At 38.1% G+C, this 20,339-nt stretch overlaps 1 protein-coding gene and 1 long non-coding RNA gene across 17 annotated transcripts in view; one reads left to right on the top strand and one right to left on the bottom strand.

The window, feature by feature from the left end:
• The window catches only part of PDE4D (phosphodiesterase 4D), a 1,386,129-nt gene that overhangs the window by 1,085,796 nt on the left and 279,994 nt on the right, over positions 1-20,339 (top strand). The window contains exon 1 of one of the 16 annotated variants that reach the window (XM_045795047.2): positions 16,404-19,872. The exons of the other annotated variants lie outside the window; for them this stretch is intronic. Coding sequence (XP_045651003.1) covers positions 19,808-19,872 — 65 coding nt within the window. The 5' untranslated portion in view covers positions 16,404-19,807. Of the gene's footprint in view, positions 1-16,403; positions 19,873-20,339 lie in introns of those variants that run through there. 16 annotated transcript variants of the gene reach the window in all.
• On the bottom strand, positions 1,204-6,030 carry LOC148110085 (uncharacterized). The gene is made up of 2 exons (XR_015724315.1): positions 5,894-6,030; positions 1,204-2,696 (listed from the first exon to the last, which is right to left on the bottom strand). It is a non-coding gene; the product is annotated as an uncharacterized LOC148110085 (long non-coding RNA).

Here is a 20,339-nt window from a genome sequence, read left to right on the forward strand (position 1 = left end):
ACTTCAGTTAGGTGAAAAATCTTCTGTTTATCAACACAGAATTCTTCCCTTTGAGTTATATGGCAGCTGACCCTGTCTTACCTAGTGAATGTAACCTTTTCTTAAATGCTGGTCTGTGTGCATGTGTGCGTGCACGCGCACTTTACTGACTGCCCACTGAACCAGTTTCTGAATTCGTATTTGGCAACATCAGCATTAATTGTATAAAGGAATAGCAGGGTCCAAAGGAGTTAGGCCTCTCCAGACATCAACTTACAGCTACAAAATACAGAATAATTATAACTCTTTAGAGGGTTGTTTTGAATATGAGAAGAGAAAATATCGATAAAGAACCAAGTAGATAGTAGCATGGAATAAGAGCTAATTTTCTTCCACTGTCTCTGGTTTATGTAACCAAATACTCATTCAACTAGTCACTCAGATTTTGACTAATGATTAGCTAAAGAGTAACAGTACAGATTTTTTTTTTTTTAATTAAGTCACTAGAATTGGTTGGTTTTATGCATGGATGGAATAGGCATTTGACATTTTGTCACAATTCTCCAATTCAAACATTTCCTCATTAGAGGCCTGGAATGTTTACCATTGGAAATTTTACTGTGTTAGATTATTGTTATTTACTATATTTACTATCAAAATATAAATACCTGATAGCCTGCTGATGCATTAGCTACTTCACATAAAGGAGTTTCTCAGAGATTAATAAAACAATAAATCAGTGAGTAGTCCTAAACAGTAATGCAAAGAAAATCTGGTAATCCCACCACCACCCACGCCCCAAATTTATTTTGTTTGGCTTCACACTATTGGCCAGACAGATTTTTTTAGGGTTTGAGTTAGCACCAATATTTGAAATAGGAAGATGTCTCATATAATTTAAAATTTCTCTTTAGAAATGAGAAAAAGTGGTCACATTGGGCTCTCATTCCTGGGGGATTATCCTAATATGTAAAACTCTTCAAATTGCTCAGTGATCCTTGGCCTTAGTTTCAGTGCCTTCTGAGAGGACAAAAAAAAAAAAAAAAAAAAAGGCAGGGAAAGTATAATGTTATTTTTATAGTTTCTGCTCATATTCATTTTTTGGAATGCCTATCATTTTCTATCAACATCTGAATATTTCTGGATTTCTATTAGCCTTTAGCGGTAACTACATTTGAAAGTATCCAGCGGACAAAAAGTCCTACAACAAACTTTTTAACATTCTTTTTTTATTTTATTTTATTTTATTTTATTTTATTTTATTTTATTTTATTTTATTTTATTTTATTTTATTTATTTGACAGAGAGAGGCACAGCGAGAGAGGGAACACAAGCAGGGGGAGTGAGGAGTGGGAGAGGGAGAAGCAGGCTTCCTGCTGAGCAAGGAGCCCGAAATGGAACTCAATCCCAGGACCCTGGGATCATGACCTGAGCCAAAGGCAGACACTTAAAGACTGAGCCATCTAATATAATAAAAGTGCCCCACTTTTTAACATTCTTAATGACAGTCACAAAATGCTGTTTTTCATTTTCTCTGAAAGTGTCGTTCCTAGTTTTTATCCTTAAAAGACACAGACAGTGTTTCCTCTGGAGCCATAAACACACTTGAAACATAAGAATCATAATAATACTGCAGTGATCATTTTTATTCATTCCACAATCCTAATAATGGAACAAAAGGGAGACGCCATCTTCCTTAATAGTAAAGGTTAACATTTATTGAGTCCTTGACTGTGTGCCGAGCACTGTTGTAAGTAATTTACTTGCAACATCTAATATAATTCTCCCAAACACCCTGATTACACCCATTTTACAACTGAAAAGACTGAGGCATAGAAAAGTTAATTAACGTGACTGGGGTAGGGGACCAAGTTGGAGATTTACACAGTGCCACTCTGAGTGTGAGATGTTCCTAACCACTACTCGGCTAGTACTGCTTTCTCTGTAGAGCTCACAGCATTAGCCTCTGTGCTCCAACTTAGGCTTTTGGGATTTATTTAAAGATGAAAAATATCATTGTGTTGTCTTATCGTGTGAGAAACAAACGTCGGATCACCATTTTGCGTGATTCCAAAGGTACGGTTCCCACTGTGTCTTGTGTCAGTGGTAGCCTCTGGGCTTGCAGTGTACAGCCTGCACACACATGTAGTAGCCTTGCTCAAATGACCACTCACACCAAGGGGTTCTCCTCTTTATTCCTTTAAATGATTCTCAGTGACACTAGCTGCCCCTCAAAAACCGCTTCTGTTTAGGTCTCTCCTCGTGCTAGGAATCAAAGAACAGCATTAAGTTTCTACAGTTAGTTTTACATCATCTCAAGACTGCTGGGCAGTTCCTCGGGGTGAATTGAAATCCTCTACAGCTGTTTCTTCTGCTTCCAGTCATGTCAAGATATGGTTGGAAACCAACGTTCTCAGAAATGATCTCTGAAGAGTTGGAGGCAGGTGGCTCACAGGTTCATTTCCGTGAGATGGGCGAGTGGGGTGGTAACTTTTCCACGCCGTTGCAGAGCTTAGAAAATGGTGACTCACCATCCTCCAGCAGAACGCACGGTGACCCAGTGTGTGCCCAGTGGTGTGTGACTCCAATTGAGGCAGGAGAGTTGCTCAAGCACTAAAATTTGACCTGGTGGCCTCTGTGCACGTGCACTGACCCAGTTACAAAAGGGCAAGAACTCCTCAGCGTTCCTGAAGCCATATTATTTCCATTCTAGGACCCTTTAAGACAACAGCAATGGAGAAAAAGGATTTGGTAATTGAAGCCTCTGTTGAATACCTTGTGCTGTTTCAAAAGATTTCATCCCAGTTATCCTTAGAAAACAAAGTCTATCTCGGAGAAAAAATACTGACCATTCCCACTGAGCACTCAAGCAGAACAGGAGTCAGAGGTTTAGACTTAGATACACCTGTTTTACTTTGTGCTAAAATCTGGGGGCGCCTGGGTGGCACAGGGGTTAAGCGTCTGCCTTTGGCTCAGGGCGTGATCCCAGCGTTGTGGGATCGAGCCCCACATCAGGCTCCTCTGCTATGAGCCTGCTTCTTCCTTTCCCGCTCCCCCTGCTTGTGTTCCCTCTCTTGCTGGCTGTCTCTATCTGTGTCGAATAAATAAATAAAATATTAAAAAAAAAATAAAATCTGCTCTTCATGTTTCTATTTTCCCTAATTGAGTAGAAATGCAACCCCAGGGATGCCTGGGTGGCTCAGTTAGTTAAGAGTCTGCCTTTCCCTCAGGTCATGATCCTGGGACCCTGGGATCGAACTCCACATTGGGCTCTCCACTCAGCGAGAGCCTGCTTCTCCCTCCCCCTGCTGCTCCCCCTGCTTATACTCTCTCTCTCTGTCAAATAAGTAAAGAAAGTCTTAAAAAAAAAAAAAAAAAAAAAAAAAAAAGAGAGAAATAAAAAAGAAAAGAAAAAAGAAAAAAAGAAAGAAAGAAAAGAAATGCATCCCCAGTTCAAAACTATATTCCTGGGACTGAGTGAAAATAAAATTGGCCCTCCTAAGGACTGTAATACTTCCTCCTCGGTTATGGGGACACTGCTGGGCCCCAGCAACTGTCTTGGTTCACAAGTCACTAACCAGTATTTTAAAGGGCGATTTAACACATTATTTTGCTACAACCAGGCAGCCGTATTATTGTTTTAGTTTGGTCATTCAAGTACCCAAACAGTGGATTTATTATCTTGCTGTCTCATGTGTTCAGTTATTATGGAGAAAACCTTAAGGAAAGTAATATTTTTCTTCCCAACTAAACTAGTAGGTTCTTAACGGTAGTAACTGTGTCTGGTGCTTTTTCATCACCTGCGATATCTAGTATGAGCTAAATCATGAGTAAGTCCCTCTGGGGAATGCTCGACGCCTTACTTCGCCTCACTAGCAGGAAATAGTACACCACCTAGAAATATTCAACATGCCACCTTGCATGAATCACTTCTTACAACAATTCCCTTTCGTCCCAGATCCCATCTTCCTGGGCCCTGTTGTCCATGGCACATGTTAAGGTCCTCAGTGTTTAGAGCATTTCAGCTTTTTTTTATGGGCCTAAGAAAATACATGAGAATTGAAAAATGAAGGGATTACCTCCAAAATGAAAAAGGGAATGGCAAAATTAAGACTAGAGTTTAATGAAATATTCAAAGTATAATCCATCAACTTCAATAATTGTCAAACAAGTTACTCATAAAAAATTTTATTACATTTGAGGAAATCTTGTGGGTTAAATTTTTGTCATCTTGCAGGTATTCTCAAGCATGCTGGATGATTGCAGAGAATTTAGGGTCAATCATTAGTTAAATGAATTTAATATTAACCTATTATTATTATTATTATTATTATTATTATTATTATCATTTTAACCAAGTAATTTTAAAATCAAAATTATAAAGATCCTTTCCAGATTTTTATAGCAAACGTATTGTAGAATGTGAGAAGTAAGTCCATTTAAATTTCTTGGATGTGACTTGTGGGGGGGCCTACAAAGGTGTTAAAACAGTCTTGCCTAAGCTACTACCTATTTGCACAATTGTTACTTTTAAAATAACTTGTTGTTTTATTTTATTGTGATTTTAAATGACTGCATTTTAAGTCAATTATAATTCAGAGTTACTCTAAGATAACTCTTAAGAAAAAGATTAACCATCAGTAGAGAAGTCTGTGAGTCAACTAGAGAATAACTTGGGTCTTGGGGGAATCCTACAAAATTGTCAGCTGAGGGGCGCCTGGGTGGCTCAATCAGTTAAGCAACTGCCTTTACTCAGGTCATGATCCTGGGGTTCCAGGATGGAGCCCGCCTTGGTGGGGGGGTAGGGGGTCCTGCTCAGCAAGGAGGCTGCTTCTCCCTCTGTCCACCCCCCCCCCCGCACTCCTGCTCTCTCTCAAATGAATAAATAAAATCTTTAAAACAAATAAATAAAAATTTTTGAAAATTAGAAAAAAAAAGAATTGTCAGCTGAATGAAGTTCAGCTTAAATTTCATGGACTTGGATGGGGAAATTTTCATATTCTCTACCCATATGGAATAACAATTTGCCCGGAAAGCATAAAGCATTTTGGCATTATCTCTTCCAGCTCATTTGCTTTCAACTTTCCACAAAGCAATACCTGCCGGTTGTTATCCTTAAGACTCAACTCTTTTGCAAAAATATCAAACAAAGCACTCTCTTTAACTACTCTCTTTTACTAGAGTAGTTCCTCTGAAAATCACAGTACTGTGTTGTTTGCAAGTATTTTTTTAAAGTTCACTGCATGCCTGGAATGAACAGGCTGTCTTTCTTCCTCGATCACAGATGGACACAAAAGGTCAGGTTAAATAGTGTCTAAGTTGCTTTCCTATCCCTTCTACAAGAGCTATGTGTCCTAAAGACAAACTTTAACTGTAAATATAATGTACCTATAGAAATTTTTCTTGAGTAAGGAAGGAAAAAGTAGTCTTAATTTTGAAAAAAGAATCAACATAGTAAAATAAAAATGCATTTTTTTTCAAAAGTTACTGTTGAATATCACATTTATATATACGCCTGCAGTCAGGTATGTAAATACTTGAAATATTTGTAAGTTTTAGTTCCTAGAATGAAAATAATGATTAATTTCTAATGATTTCAGTGTCATGTCCACAAAAACAAAACTGCAATCAGGGGTGGTAAGTGTATCCATCCTGTCGTATTTGTCTAACAATTGCTTAAACAAGTTAAAAAATAATTCTCCTTTTGGGATGCTGTTTAGTTCTTGAGGTCCTCCTTTTCCCCAAATGATGTTTGGCTCTTATAAAAGACAAATCTAAGTCCCAACTTAAAGCCCTGAACATGTTATTTAACTTCTTAGAAACCTCAGCTTTCTCAACTGAGGAAATTATAATGCCTATCTCATGAGTCTATTTTAAATATTAAATGACATGACGTGTGTGCAGAGCCTCTTACCTTGTGCCTGGAACGTGATGAGCCTATCGTTTTCAGATTCCTTGCTGTGGAGCCAGAAGGCCTGAGTTCTCTCTGGGCTCGTTCTCCCACTCACGTAGCTGGGCCAGCACTCTCTCTGTGCTTGAGTTCCATCATCTGATAGGTGAGTAGATAAAGGCTTCACGTGATTAGCGTAGAAGGGAATGCGCTAACACATGCAAAACACTCAGTGACTCCAAACAGGTCTTCAGAGCACTGGGCAGAATGCTACTGTCCCCTTCAGAGGCACAGCCATCATTCAGGCGCTGGCCAGTAGCCTGGATTGGGCAGATCCTATAGGACGCCCAAGCACTCTCCTGTTCTCCTGCCAGATGTGGGGAAACTTCCTGAAAAAGGCATTCCTTTGAACTAAGCTCCCAAAAAGTCCCTAGGAGAATTCAAAGGCTCTCTCTGGGTTGAACAGTACATTACCTAATATTTTCTCCAGATTAAGGCTGTTTTTTCTGAATATTTAGGAAAAGAACCGTCCTCTCCTTAACAGTGATTCTCGGGTCTGCTCAGTGCTTGCCTACGACTTATCCCAGTGTATTTCTTATCCTGTTCTTTTTCTTTGGGAGAAAATTTTTATTGTAAGGACATGGGAACTCTGTTGTGGCAAAGAAGGTGCCAAGAGTAGCTTTCAGGGATAGAGGCTTATGGAAAAGAAAACAGACAAGACTCAATTTTTGAAATTCCAGCCATGAGGCAAATGCCACAAAAGGGCACAGGAAGAAAATCTGTAAAAGGCTTATCTACAACTGTTGACCAAAGATTTATTCTGTTTTTAAGCAAACACCCTGTGAGGCAGATATCGTACTAGGTACTGTGAATACAAAGGTGAATAAACCCCATTCCCTGTTTTCAGGGAACTCGCGTATTATGGAGGCCCACGTGTCTCTTCCTGTCCAGACACTGGGAACACGTGAATGGGAAGCCATGATCCCGTCCCCTTAGCCAAATGAAAGGCTCACACTTGAGTGTTCACCAGCACCCTGGTTGGAATTAGCACCAGAATCTAGAGACTTGCTTGGCCTAGGACACCTCATTCAGACTGCAAAGCAGTGAAATTAGAGGTTGACCCCTGAGTTAATTCCTGACCAAAAAAGAGAGGAAAAGGGAAGAAGGATAATTCTGCCAGAGAAGCACGTGCAAAGATCTGAAAGTGATAGAGAACATGGAAGTGCAGATAAACCAGTATGCTTTCTCATTCATCCTAACATAACTCTGGGTGGAAGGTAGGTGCATGTATTGTCCCATTTTATAGAAGAAGGTGTTGAGCCTTAATGAGATTAAGTTGTTTTTGAAGGTAACACAGCCAAAATCAGTGACTGAGCAGTGACTAAGGAACTCTGATGCCCCTATAATTTCCAGTGTGTCCTGCCATACATTGTGAATACATCACACCCAAGTGCATCATCATCATCATCAAAATTAACCCAAGATGTTCACAGACTGAATGAAGCCAAGGAGACAGAACTTCTAAGTTCACCTTGAACTTAGTGGCCTTACTGCTACTTGTGTTAGACCTTGAAGGAGGAGTAGGACATTTGCTTGCAGAGAAGGGAGAAGAAGGTGCAGCACTTCCCACGCAGGAGAAACAGCCCAGGCAGATTTGGAGCAAGGCATGATGTGCTGTTATGTGGCTACCATGCTAGGCTATGAAAAATTAGGTATTAAGGGAAAGGCTGAATGATAAATTGCATCCAAATAGTAGAAGTTTTAATTTAACACAGAAAGAAGGTTGCCATCGATTCTATAAGGAATGGGAAGCTCCTGAAGGTTTTTAAGCAGGGAATTTAACATTTTAAGGCTTGTGTCTTTGAAAAATACCCCAGAGACAATGCAGACAAAGCCTGAGACTGAGGGTGGGGGGGAGGGTATTTATAATCCATTGTGTAAAGGGAGTCAGTGGGTAGGGGTCAAAACGAAGATGAAAAAACAAAATAATTTTTTTTATTTTTAATTTTTTAAAAGATTTTATTTATTTATTTATTTGTCAGAAGAGAGAGAGAGAGCAGCACAAACGGGGAGCAGCAGGCAGAGGGAAAAGCAGACTCCCTGCTGAGCAAGGAGCCCCATGCAGACCCAATCCCAGGACCCTGGGCTCATGACCTGAGCCGAAGGCAAATGCTCAACCGACTGAGCCACCCAGGTGTCCCCAAAATAATTTTTTTTAATCAAAGTATTATAGTATCACATACTTCTCAGTTTTTAAACTGCTTTCCTCCATATTCACTGAACTCTCTTTTAAAATTTATCTTTAATAATACGTATTATTTATTGAGCCCTTAATATATGCCAAACATTTTGCCAAGGTTTTCTGTGTCTCATTTTATCCTCACGAAGCCCTATTTTATCTCCACTTTATGGTGGAGGAAACTAGGGTTTGGATAGGCTAAGTAACTTGTTCAAGGTCAAACAACTAGTCATTAGTGGAACTTGGATTTGCATGCAGGCAGCCTGATGCCAAAGGCCACCTTTTAACCTGATCCTGTATGCCCTCCATAATTAATAGACATTATCTCAAAGAGCAGATCTTTTATATTAAATAGAACTTATTTGTAATGTGGTCAAGGAGAAATCGCTGGTGTTGCCTGGATTATTTTACCATTACTTTTAACATGGGAAGGAGAAAGTGTTATCACATAAATATAAATTAAGTGGGCGCAATGAAAGTTTGCTTTCTAATAAATCAATTTTCAGCATTGTCAATTGCATTAGGCATTAAATTATCATTAGAGCATATTCTGTGTGCACACATTCCTGACAGACTATTTTCCAAATCCTACTTTAATGAATACCTCCGTTCACTTCACAATAATACAAAGAGGTAATGTGGCAATGTGATTTTTTCCAGTTGTTCTGTCTCTTTCAAAAAATCTTCTAAAAATGATTTTTATCAATACAGTTTAATTTTAGAATATTACTTTATCTTTTGGGTTAGGTATGGTTAGGAACCACCCAATTTTTTAACATTGGGGCTATTATAAATTTGAAATCGGAACTAAAGTTTTTGTTTTTGTTTAAAGATTTTTTATTTATTCATTTGAGAGAGACAGAGCAAGAGCACAAGCGCAAGAGGGGGCATAGGGAGAGGGAAAAGCAGCTCAGGGCTCAACCCAGGACCCCGGGATCATGACCTGAGCTGAAGGCAGACCCGTAACTGACTGAGCCACCCAGGCGTCCCTCAGAACTAAAGTTTTGAAATGACTAGTCTGGATATGCCACTGATAACATTTGTATATATTGACACAAAATAACAGATAAAGAGATTATTTAAAAGAAAACACACCAAATGTTGGTCAAGGCTGATATTTTTGCTCTTGGTTTTGCCTGTCTATATAATAGCAAGCAACACTTTATAAAGAATCAGTGCTGAGTAAAGCAAGTACATTGATTTCTTGAGGTCTCTGTTGTCTTAAACCTTTTCTTTCTAATGCTTTCTCTCTTTAAGAATGAGACATCTAGAACAAGACTTGCTATCAGATTTTAAATCTACCATTAACATTCAATCTTCTTGATTCCACTTATATGAAATATCTAGAGAGTCAAATTTACAGAGACAGAAAGTAGAATGGTGGTTGTCAGAAGCTGGGGAGAGCGGGGAATAGAGTTATTATTTAATGGGTACAGAGTTTCAGTTTGGTAAAATGAGAAAGTTCTGGAGATGAATGTTTACAACAACGAAAAATAATCTTGATACATATATAGAGAACCAAAATATATTTAGTCATTTGCTAAAAAGAATTTTTAGTATTTGGGCTTTAATAGAAACAGCCAATTCCTTTATTTTAAAGTAAACCATATAGACTTTTAGCTTTCACATGGTGGATGAAAGACCTTCCTGGTCCATTTTTCGCTAAAAACATCACTCAAATCAATAATTAGTACAAGAAACAAAAAGGTCGGCCCCATATTTGAGGAAACTAGGAGCTCTCTGTAACTTCAACTCATGATGAGTAAAGATAGAAGTGAATGGAGAAGTGGCCGATGATTTAACCAAATAAAGGTAAAATACTGAAGACAAGTAAGCTGAGATGCCCCCAGGACCCCAGACAGTATTGTGGAAGATGAGTGAGCTCTGAAAATAGGGGATGTATAAGAGTGTGTATAACAAATACTTATCCACCAGCCTCACCCTTTCTCAGTGTAGTCACTGTACCTCACATCCCTCTCAACAAAAGACAGATATTCTGGAATAATTGGCAGAGGAGAGAAAGAGGGATAACTGTGCAAACAGGAGGATTAAATGATCAGCAGGATCTCTGCTCTCTTCTCTGTCCACACCAGAATGTGAGCAGGCAAATCTACATCCATCTCTAAAAGAACCAAGCTACCCCAGAGGAAGGACTCTTCCGGTAATATTTGGGGTGCCCAGATAGAATGCTTGCTGGGCGCCTGAGTGTGCTATAGTAAAGCTCCCAAGGCACAAGACTTCCCATCACCTTTCTAGGGCCTACTTCCATTTAGGAACTGGGGTCAGGGACCAATGCAGGAATTTGAGGATCCTGCTCTTATCACTATTTGGCGGTCTATTTGCATGCATTTATTGAATAACATTCAAATATTTAGTTAAAAGTGAGGTTAAATTTGCAAAGATTCATTTGAGAATCAAAAAGAAACTGAAGAGTAACAGGGGAAGAAGAGAAGAGAAAGAATACTAAGGAAATACAACATCACTTAGGAGATTTGGGGTTAGATCATTTATTTGGTCCCAGCAATGGTTTCTTTATCCAATATTTTGAATTAGTGCAAAGTTCTGAAAGTTAGTTACAAAATGCATTTTGTGTCCACATTACTGATCCCGTGCAGAAAAGTTGGATTCATTTTTTTTTAAAAGTGCTTTTCTGCCCTTTTAGTAGAAAATGTAATTTGTTGACAAATGTCGGAATCCATACATTATCAGAGGTCTCACATATTGTTACCTTTTAAAATGATCATTTGTTAGGCGGTATTACCTAATGAGGCATCAAAATGCCGTCTGTTGTGTAGGTAACGGCAAACCACCATTACACCTGTTATGAGTATGGTTAAAGACCTTATCACATTTTATGGCTAACAGACTTGTGATAGTGTTATATATACCTTCATCATAGTCTTTATGAACCTAAAAATTAGAAACAAGGACAGTGAGCTAGATTGTTTAATCCTGGATATCTTTAAAACTCTAAAATTTACTGGCTACTAAATATGTCTATTGTAATACCTGTAACATACACACCATTTTTAATGGATCTGTATTCATTGCCACTGTCCAGCTGAAGGGGATAGCTGGCTTAAAAACAATTCCAAATAACATAGTAGCAATTTTTAATCTCCCACCTTCCTCCTCCTATCATGCAAGTGCATGCACACCCACACACCCACACCACATATATCTGGATGCAAACACTTCTTCTGCCACCGGCGATGTAACTGTGAACAAATCACTAGTTTTCTTTATTTATAAAATTAGTATTATAACACTTAACTTGTAGGGTTGTTGTTATGAATAAAAAATAAAGTATATCTAATATATGTCAGAGGTGATTAATAAATAACAGTGATTATTATTATTTTTGTATGTGAAAGCTTTATTGTTCTTTTTTAAAATTTGTTTCCTTTGCCTCAGGAGGAAAGCTTTATTGTTCTTAATTAATTAGTTATTGTTCTTAATTAAAATTAAGAAATTTTTAAATACAGATTTAATATCTAATTTTAATACAGATTTAAATACTAATTTTTAAATACAGATTTAATATCTAATCAGTGTAGAGTGATTTAGTTTTTCCATGTCTCTTCTCGTTTTTTTTTAAATTTTTTATTTAAATTCAATTTAGTTAACATACAGTGTATTATTAGTTTCAGGAGTAGAGTTTAGGGATTCATCAGTTGCATATAACACCCAGTACTCATTACATCACGTACCCTCCTTAATGCCCATCACCCGATTATCCCTTCCCCCACCCACCTCCCCACCAGCAACCCTCAGTTTGTTTCCTAGAGTTCAGCATCTCTTATGGTTTGCCTCCCTCTCTATTTTCATCTTATTCTATTTTTCCTTCCCTTCCCCTCTTGTCATCTGTTTTGTTTCTTTTTTCAATTTTTAAGGAATTTGCCCCTGTTGCTTAAATTTTCAAATTCATTGGCATAAACTTGTTCATAATATATTTTCATTATTTTTTATGTCTGTAGGAATTGGTACTGATAATCTGTGTTTTCTCAATTTAGTTCTTGATCAGAATTGCTAGGTGTGTGTCAATTTATTATTCCTTACAGGGCACCAGCTTTGGCTTTGATGATTCTCTTTTTTATATACATTTTTTGTGTGTCATTGTTTTGTACTCTGTTTACTTTTTTTTGTTGTTGTTAGAATTTAATATCTTGGTATTATATCAAGTAAAATACCTCTTTCTCCTTTTCACCCCAGCTGTATTGAATTATAATTGATGAATCAAATTGTATATATTTAAATTGAAGTGTTCAATGTGATGATTTTTGATATACATTATGAAGTGATTATCACAATCAGGGTAATTAACACATCCATCACCTCACAGAGCTAACTATTTGGGGGGGGGGAGTAAAATGCTTAAGATCTGCTGTCTTAGCAAATTGAAAATATCCAGTACAGTATCAACTATAGTCATCATATTGTACATTAGATCTGCAGAACACTGAAGTCTTGTATCCTTTGACCAGCATCCCACCATTTCCCACACACCCCCAGTTTCTGGTACCATCATTCAAATTTCCATTTCTAACAGTTTGACTTTTCTTTTTTTCTTTTAGATTCCACATATATGTTGTCACAAATGACATGATTTCCTTCTTTCTCATGGCCGAATACTATTCCATTACATTTATACACATACACATACATATAGACATACATGTATATAGTACATATATATGTAATGGAATGTTATTATATTATATATATATTTATATATATGATACACACATAAATATACCACTTCGTCTTTATCCACTCATCCATTCACTAACACTGAGGTTGTTTCCATATCTTGGGTATTATGAATAATCTGCAGTGAACATGAGAGTGCAGATATCTCTTTGAGATACTGATTTTATTCATTTATTTATTTTGGATAAAGGATCAGTAGTGGGATTGCTGGATCATATGTTAGCTCTATTTTTAATTTTTTAAAGGAATCTCCATACAGTTTTCCACGTCGCTGCACCAATTTACATTCCCTCCACCAGTGTACAAAGGTTCCCTTTTCTCCACACCCTAGCAAGCACTAATCTCTAGTCTTTTTGATAAAAGCTGTCCTAATATATGTGAGCTGATATCTTATTGTGGTTTTGATTTCTGTTACTATGATGATTAATGATGTTGAACACATTTTCGTATACCTATTTGCCATTTGTACATCTTGGAAAATGTGTAGCCAGGTCTTTTGCCTATGTTTTAATTGTATTATTTGGATTTTTTTTGCTATTAAGTTGTATGGATTCCTTATACACTTTGGATATTAGCCCGTTCTCGGATATGCGCTTTGCAAAAAATGTCTTCTCCTATTCCTTAGGTTGCCTTTTGATGTTTGTGATATTGTGATTTGTGAGAAATATATATTTAGTTATTCAGATGAACAAAATGTATTTTTTCATATACTTAGTCTTTTTTTTTTCTTTTAAGATTTTATTTATTTATTTGACAGAGAGACAGCCAGCGAGAGAGGGAACACAAGCAGGGGGAGTGGGAGAGGAAGAAGCAGGCTCCTGGTGGAAGAGCCTGATGCGGGTCTAGATCCCATCATGCCGGGATCACGCCCTGAGCTGAAGGCAGGCACTTAAGGACTGAGCCACCCAGGTGCCCCATATATATGTATACTTAGTCTTAATCCACTGGTTCCTGGCTCTCAGCTCCTAGAACCCTTGAATTTCCTGTGATAATAATGATAAAAGTATCCTATGTTATGCTAATAAGGTGACTTTGGGAAAGCTCCTAGGTCACCTAAGGATGGGGACTGGTTGCCAGGGGAACCAACTTTGATAAAAGGGTTAGAACTCCACACCCTCCCAATTCCTCCCCGCCTCTGGGGAGGGGAGAGGGGCTGAAGGCTGAATCAGTGGTCCATGATCAGTGATTTAATCAGTCCTGCCTTTGTAATGAAGTCTCCATAAAAACCCCAAAGTATTGGGTTCAGAGAGTTTCTAGGTTGGTGGACATGTGGAGATGGGGCAGAGTGGCTAAAGGGAAGAGAACCAGGAAGCTCTGTACCCTTTTCCCATACTTTGCCCTGTGCACCTCTTCCATCTGGCTGGCTATTCCTGAATTATCCTTATATAATAAATTGATAATTTAGTGAGTAAATAAGTTTTGTAAGTTCTGGGAGATGCTCTAGCAAATAGCAAATTAATTGAACACAATCTCTGATTTATAACCGCTTGATCAGAAGTCCAGGTGACAACTAATTCCAAGGAAGAGGTTTTGGGAACCTCCATCTGTAACTGGTTGTTCAGAAAAACATGTTAACAACTCAGGCTTGTGACTGGCATCTGAAGGGGAGGGAGGGCATTCTTGTGGGACTGAGCCTTTAACTTCTGGAATCTGATGCCTTGAATATAGATAGTGGTCAGAATTGATTTGAATTCTGGGACACTCTACTGGTGTCAAATAATTGCGTATGGGGAAGCCCACTTCCCCCTGCAGACACACATACATGTTAGAATTGGGTACAGAACCAAAAATAATTTTTTTGATGGTTTCCTTTGAGAATAAACTTTTTAGTTTGATGTGAAGATTCATTGCAATTCCTATCCAAATTCCAATGGTATTTTTCACACACACACACACACACACACACACACACAAATCTTAAAATTCATATGACCATGAAAGACCATAAACAGGGGCACTTGGGTGATTCATTCGTTGGGTGTCTGCCTTTGGCTCAGGTCATGATCCCAGGGTCCTGGGATGAACACCGTTTCAGGCTCCCTGCTTGGTGGGGGGCCTGCTTCTTCCTCTCCCAATCCTTCTGCTTGTGTTCCCTCTCTAGCTATCTCTCTCTGTCAAATAAATAAGTAAAATCTTTAAAAAGAAAGAAAGAAAGAAAGAAAGAAAGAAAGAAAGAAAGAAAGAAAGAAAGAAAAGAAAGAAAGAAAGGAAGAAAGAAAAAGAAAGACCATAAATAGCCAAAGCAATCTTGAGAAAGAATAAAGCTGGAGGCTTCATACTTCCTGATTTCAAACCATATTACAAAGCTCTAGTAACCCAACAGTGTGGTACTGACGTAAAAACAGACTTACAGATCAATGCAACAGAATAAAAAGTCCAAAAGTAAAGCTGTGCATCTATGGTCAGGTAATTTCTAGCAAGGGAGCCAAGAACATACAATGGGGCAAGGATGACCTCGTCAATAAGCGGTGTTGGGAAAACTGGGTATCCACATGAAAAAGAATGAAAGTGGATCCTCATCTTATATCACTCACAAAAATTAACCCAAAATGAATTGAAGATGTAAATATGAGGCTTGAAACTATTAAAAAAAAAATCTCCTAGAAGAAAACAGGGGGAAAACTCCTTAATGTTGGTCTTGGCATTTATTTTTTTGGGTAAGACAACAAAAGCAAAATTAATATATGTGGGCCATAAGAATCATGATGATTATGATTCTCAACTAATGTTTTACAAAAGAGGTAGAAAAATCTGAAGGTCAGAAGCCTTCAAAATATAATACTTTTCCTCAGGAATGAAAGAATTTAGCTCCAACGAGGTTCACACAATATAGGAAAGTCCTTGAATCCAACTGTTTACTTAGTGAGTGTAATAAGATGAGAAACTGCTTGAATCTGCCTGAAATTCCCCTCCAGATAAGAAAAATACCACATTATTTCTCAATAATGAGGAAATGATATAAGACTTCAAACTGACTCGTTCTTATGAATGTTAGAATACAATATAGAATACCAGGAAACTTTTTAAAAACTGCAGCTCCGTGGTTATTTTTCCCAAAATGTTATTTGACATACCTGCAGTGCTGAATTTAAGCACATTTGACAGGCTTGAATGTTCTGTTCATTCATAACATGGTTCTCAAAAATCTGCCCATGACAGATTGGTAAGTATAGAGCATCTACTGTAATCTGAAAGTAAGAGTTGACTCAGAGAACAAAAGATTTCAAAATCGGTAGAGTATTTCAAAGTAATAATATCTGAGAAAAATTGCATTGTTTGGTAAAAGCATTCCTTGACACCTCATTTAATTGGTTCCAGTTACTGCTTCATGTTTAGTTCTTAGCACTTGGTAAATATTGTTAGCTCCATATGTCATGCTCACCATTAAATGATAAGAGAAAGGGAAATCATATTTTAAGGTGCATCTAATTTACTGGTATGCAATTGGTGTTTTCCACCTGAGTGTTGCCCATATTGTATTACAGACACTATTAGTGATAACGGAGAGATTTTAGGTGGTATTTGGACTCTCTCTCTCTCTCTCTCTCTTTTTTTTTTTTTTTTCTATTAATACTTGGGTGGCAGGGGTGGGAATAACCAACATATCAAACACATTTACCAAATAAGTAAAGGTTATCTTTTAAATCTATGTTATTTAAGTTAAAAATTGAGTCAATGAAGAAAAATATCAAGTAAGTAATGGCATAGATTGTGTGCCAATGTGGCAAAACTTGTGGAAATCATGTCCAAATGACTGAAGTTTAAGAAACATCATATTACATAGTGGTTTAATTCAACAAAATACATACGGATAGATGACCCAAATGAACTTATACCTCTTAGGTCCATTGAAATGTTGTGGTGACAATAGTCAAATAGAAGTTTATATAACATTATATAATTCAATACATCAGGTGAAGGCCAGAAAGAATAGCAGCTTCTGGATCAAATGCATATTCTCCCAAGCTCTTCAGAAAGAGCCATATAGTTCCTAATGTCCAGTACTCCTAGATTCAGACATCTTTGTCAGCGTGTTTAATTTTATGTACTTGTTTACTAACAGGGATTTGGGGGGCAGCACCATATCTGCTCCATTCTGAGAAGCTTTTCAGAGGAAAACAGACACAACAGTCAGATTACAAAATGTTATTTCAGAAATGTACATGTGAATAAAGAAGACACTGTAATATTGAATGAGTACTATTAGTTTTTTAATCTGCCACTACCTCAGATATTACGGGTAGAAATAAAATAAAAATTAAAATCTCAGTGGCCTGATGGTACTGTGCATCTTTCTTTCTCTGTATGCAGCCTTGAGTTACCCGACCAAGAAGCTTCGAACGTTCTGGTTAGTTGAGTACATTGTCAGATACCCCACTTCAACTTGTCTTCTTTGGGGACAAGGATGATATATTAGTCATTATAGGACTGTTATACAGTGTTTAGGAGATACCCAGTAAGTGGGTTAGGATTTTCAGAGAGAGATTCTTGGAATACACAGAACAGTGAGCAGGTAAGTAAGGAAAAGCTCCTGGGGCAGCTCTAACCTCTTATGTGTATATGACTCGAAGGGAGTGACAGTGAGCGAAGTAATTTCACTGGGACAGAGCCTTCTGGGGAATGGTAAAATACAAGGCTGATTATTTCAGGAAAGTTTAACACACAGCATTCAGACATTACATTCTGTGATCATTGTCATTTTCTTGCTGAAATGGCAACCAGAGGATATTTGATAGACCTAACACAGAAGAGAACTGTGCTTCACGTACAGAATAGTAGTTGCTTACTTGTAATCGGTTCTGTCCTCCTTTTCCCACATTAAAATTCTAAAAAGATAAAAGACAAATCTCCTCCTGTATACCCCTTCCCCCCCCAAATGAGTAGTCTCACAAACCTTTTGAATTTCTAAAAATATGTGATTGGTTAACCTCCCTTACAGTGCCAGAAATACACTAAACATGGGACAGGACTGGGGATGTGTGAATATCCCCAAGCGGTCATAGGAAAACTGAAAAGCTTAAGGAGATAATGATATGGAAAGTAGTTTATTAGCATTTACCTTAAGAGGCCCAAGGGTCACTGAGAGGAGACAAAATCACAACCGTACCTTGAAGTGTGACCAGGGTAGGAATTGAAGGTTTTGTTGCAGTCAGCAGCCAGAGCCCCTGGCGGGATGCCTTACTACATTAATTTTCCAAATCCTTTGGGTGGGTCACAGTTGCACTCCAACATCCTGCCTGCAAATGCTAAATAAATACCAAGTTCACGTCAGACTAGAGAACCAACGTACTAACTAATGTCATTTAAAGAATCAGAATCCTTAAATTATTTTCAGTCGATAATTAACATGCAAAATAACTGAAGTTGACACACCCAGACAAATATATACCCTCTGTGCAAATGTTTGGTAGGGACAGCTAGGATGGTCAAATGTTCCTTCTCTTAGGAGCAATTAAAATCAGTGTAGATTATGTCTACTATAATAGAACAGTTTTCATTTCGGACATAGGAGGTGGGGCAGGGATTGGTCTTCACGGTAGTAAGAGATGTTAAAATGATATGATAAGAGCTTCATTCCTTACTGAAGAGCAGTTAAGACTTAACAAATGCAGAGCCTTCAGTGTATAGAGATCAATAAAATTTGCATATGAGTTTCAAAAAGAAATAAGGTTTAGAAAACATTGTGCAAGGGAACAGCCTTAGTACATGTAGCCACTTGTCCGGCAGTAATATATTAGATTTTTCAGTTTAAGCATTCCAGCACAATCTGATGCAGTGATGCCTGCTACACTCTGTTTAATTTTCAAGAGGCAGTTTGCATCTCTACAACCAAACTCAAAGCGTGACATTTCATTAAATAGGCTCAGAATAAGAACTGCTAAGCCCTCAAGTTCTCTCAACTTCGCTTCTGATGAGAAATTTTAGTTTCAACGTGGGACTTTGAGAAAATCACCTTCTTGTTGAAGGGGATAGAAACAAGTCAGTAGCAAAGGGGTGTGTTCCTCATAAAGGTGGTCAGGGAATCTTACCCTGAATAACACAGACACCTCATTTCCCAGAGGAGGAAATAGTTTTATAAGTTTCGAGAGGTCTGTCTGCTTGGCTGGTTTACAGTCCTGGTCCCTGGCGCTGGTCTGTCTGCCCGTTTGCTTTGTAAGTTTCAGCAATTGACGCTGCCCCGCTGGGCGCTGGTTTTTTTTTTGTTTTTTTTTTTTTTTTCCTCTCTCACTTCCCTGCGATGTTTTGAACTGCCTTCCTACAGACGTCATACAGCCCTTGAGGAATAGTTTCTGCCTGGCGAGATTCAATGATAGTTCTCATTCACAAAGGCTTGGAGTCAGATTCTAAGCAGGGGACACAGCGGAAATTGCATTCACAGGTAAAGCATGGGGCCCAGCCGAAGTGTGGAGAGCTCTGTTCTCTCTCGCTGACTTCTTGGCTCCCCGGAGAAGAGTGTTTTCCTGTGGTCGCCCTGAAATGGAACTTCCCTGACAGCTCTCTGGTGTTCAGTAACTTGCAGTCATTTTCTTTCCCTTTCACTCCACCTGAATACTTTGAGAGTGTTGGAAACCTTTAAGAGAGATTTGCAGAAAAGACAAGATCAAGTGGCTCTTTCACTGTGTTGGTTTCCCTTGTGACCAGATGAAGAATAGATTCAAAATTCAGTTCCTCCCTTGGCAATGCAAAACATAAAAGAAACTGTTCACTTCCGAACAGCCTGGTGCTGGAGTAAATTCAGCATGAAAGAGGAAAGAGCTCCTGTGTCTTAGAAGCTTCCTTATGTTCTGGACTGGGGGCCTGAGCTGGACTCCGGGAAATTTGGATTTCTTCAAGCAGCCTCCCTTGGAAATGGAATATATTTAAAATCTTCTTTGTAGAAAGACAGCTGAAATGTATTAATCAAAATACTTGAAGACATTTTTCTTTTTTTTTTTTTTTTTTTTTTTTCTTTTTCTTTTTCCTTTCTTTTTCTTTTTTCTCCCCCCAAAATGAGCATTATTATGAAGCCAAGATCCCGGTCTACAAGTTCCTTAAGGACTACAGAGGCAGCTTGGTAATGTGCTTTTCCTTCATGCTTTTCCCTTTCTTTCCTTTCAAGATTGACGTAATACTCGGGTCTTTAGTAATTGCTGATGAGGTTGAAGCGTTAGATGTGATGTTAAGGCTTTGTAGGAAAGCACAGTGTTGGGAGCACTTTCATTGTCTATTTTGTGCCCATTTTTGTCTGTTCTAAAAACAGGGGTGCCCACATTTCTTTAACTCCATGTGGGCTACAGCGATTCATGTGATGGTAAATTTTAGAAAGGGAAGAAACTTGCATATATGTTGGGAGGCTAGATGAAAACTTGTCGTTTTTCACTGTCTGATTTGGTCTTGTTTTCTCATGTTTCTTCCCTGCTGCAAGCAGGCTGGTAGTTGGCAGTCTTTGCTATTGTGTTGAGAAGATGTCTTGGATTTTAGCACAGATATAGATATGTTGGGAAATTAATAATGTTATGTATCTTTAGTCATATGACTAAG

The sequence above is a fragment of the Ursus americanus genome, chromosome 5, assembly GCF_024610735.1.
Source record: "Ursus americanus isolate L20-20 chromosome 5, mUrsAme1.1.p, whole genome shotgun sequence".
Lineage (NCBI taxonomy): Eukaryota > Metazoa > Chordata > Mammalia > Carnivora > Ursidae > Ursus > Ursus americanus.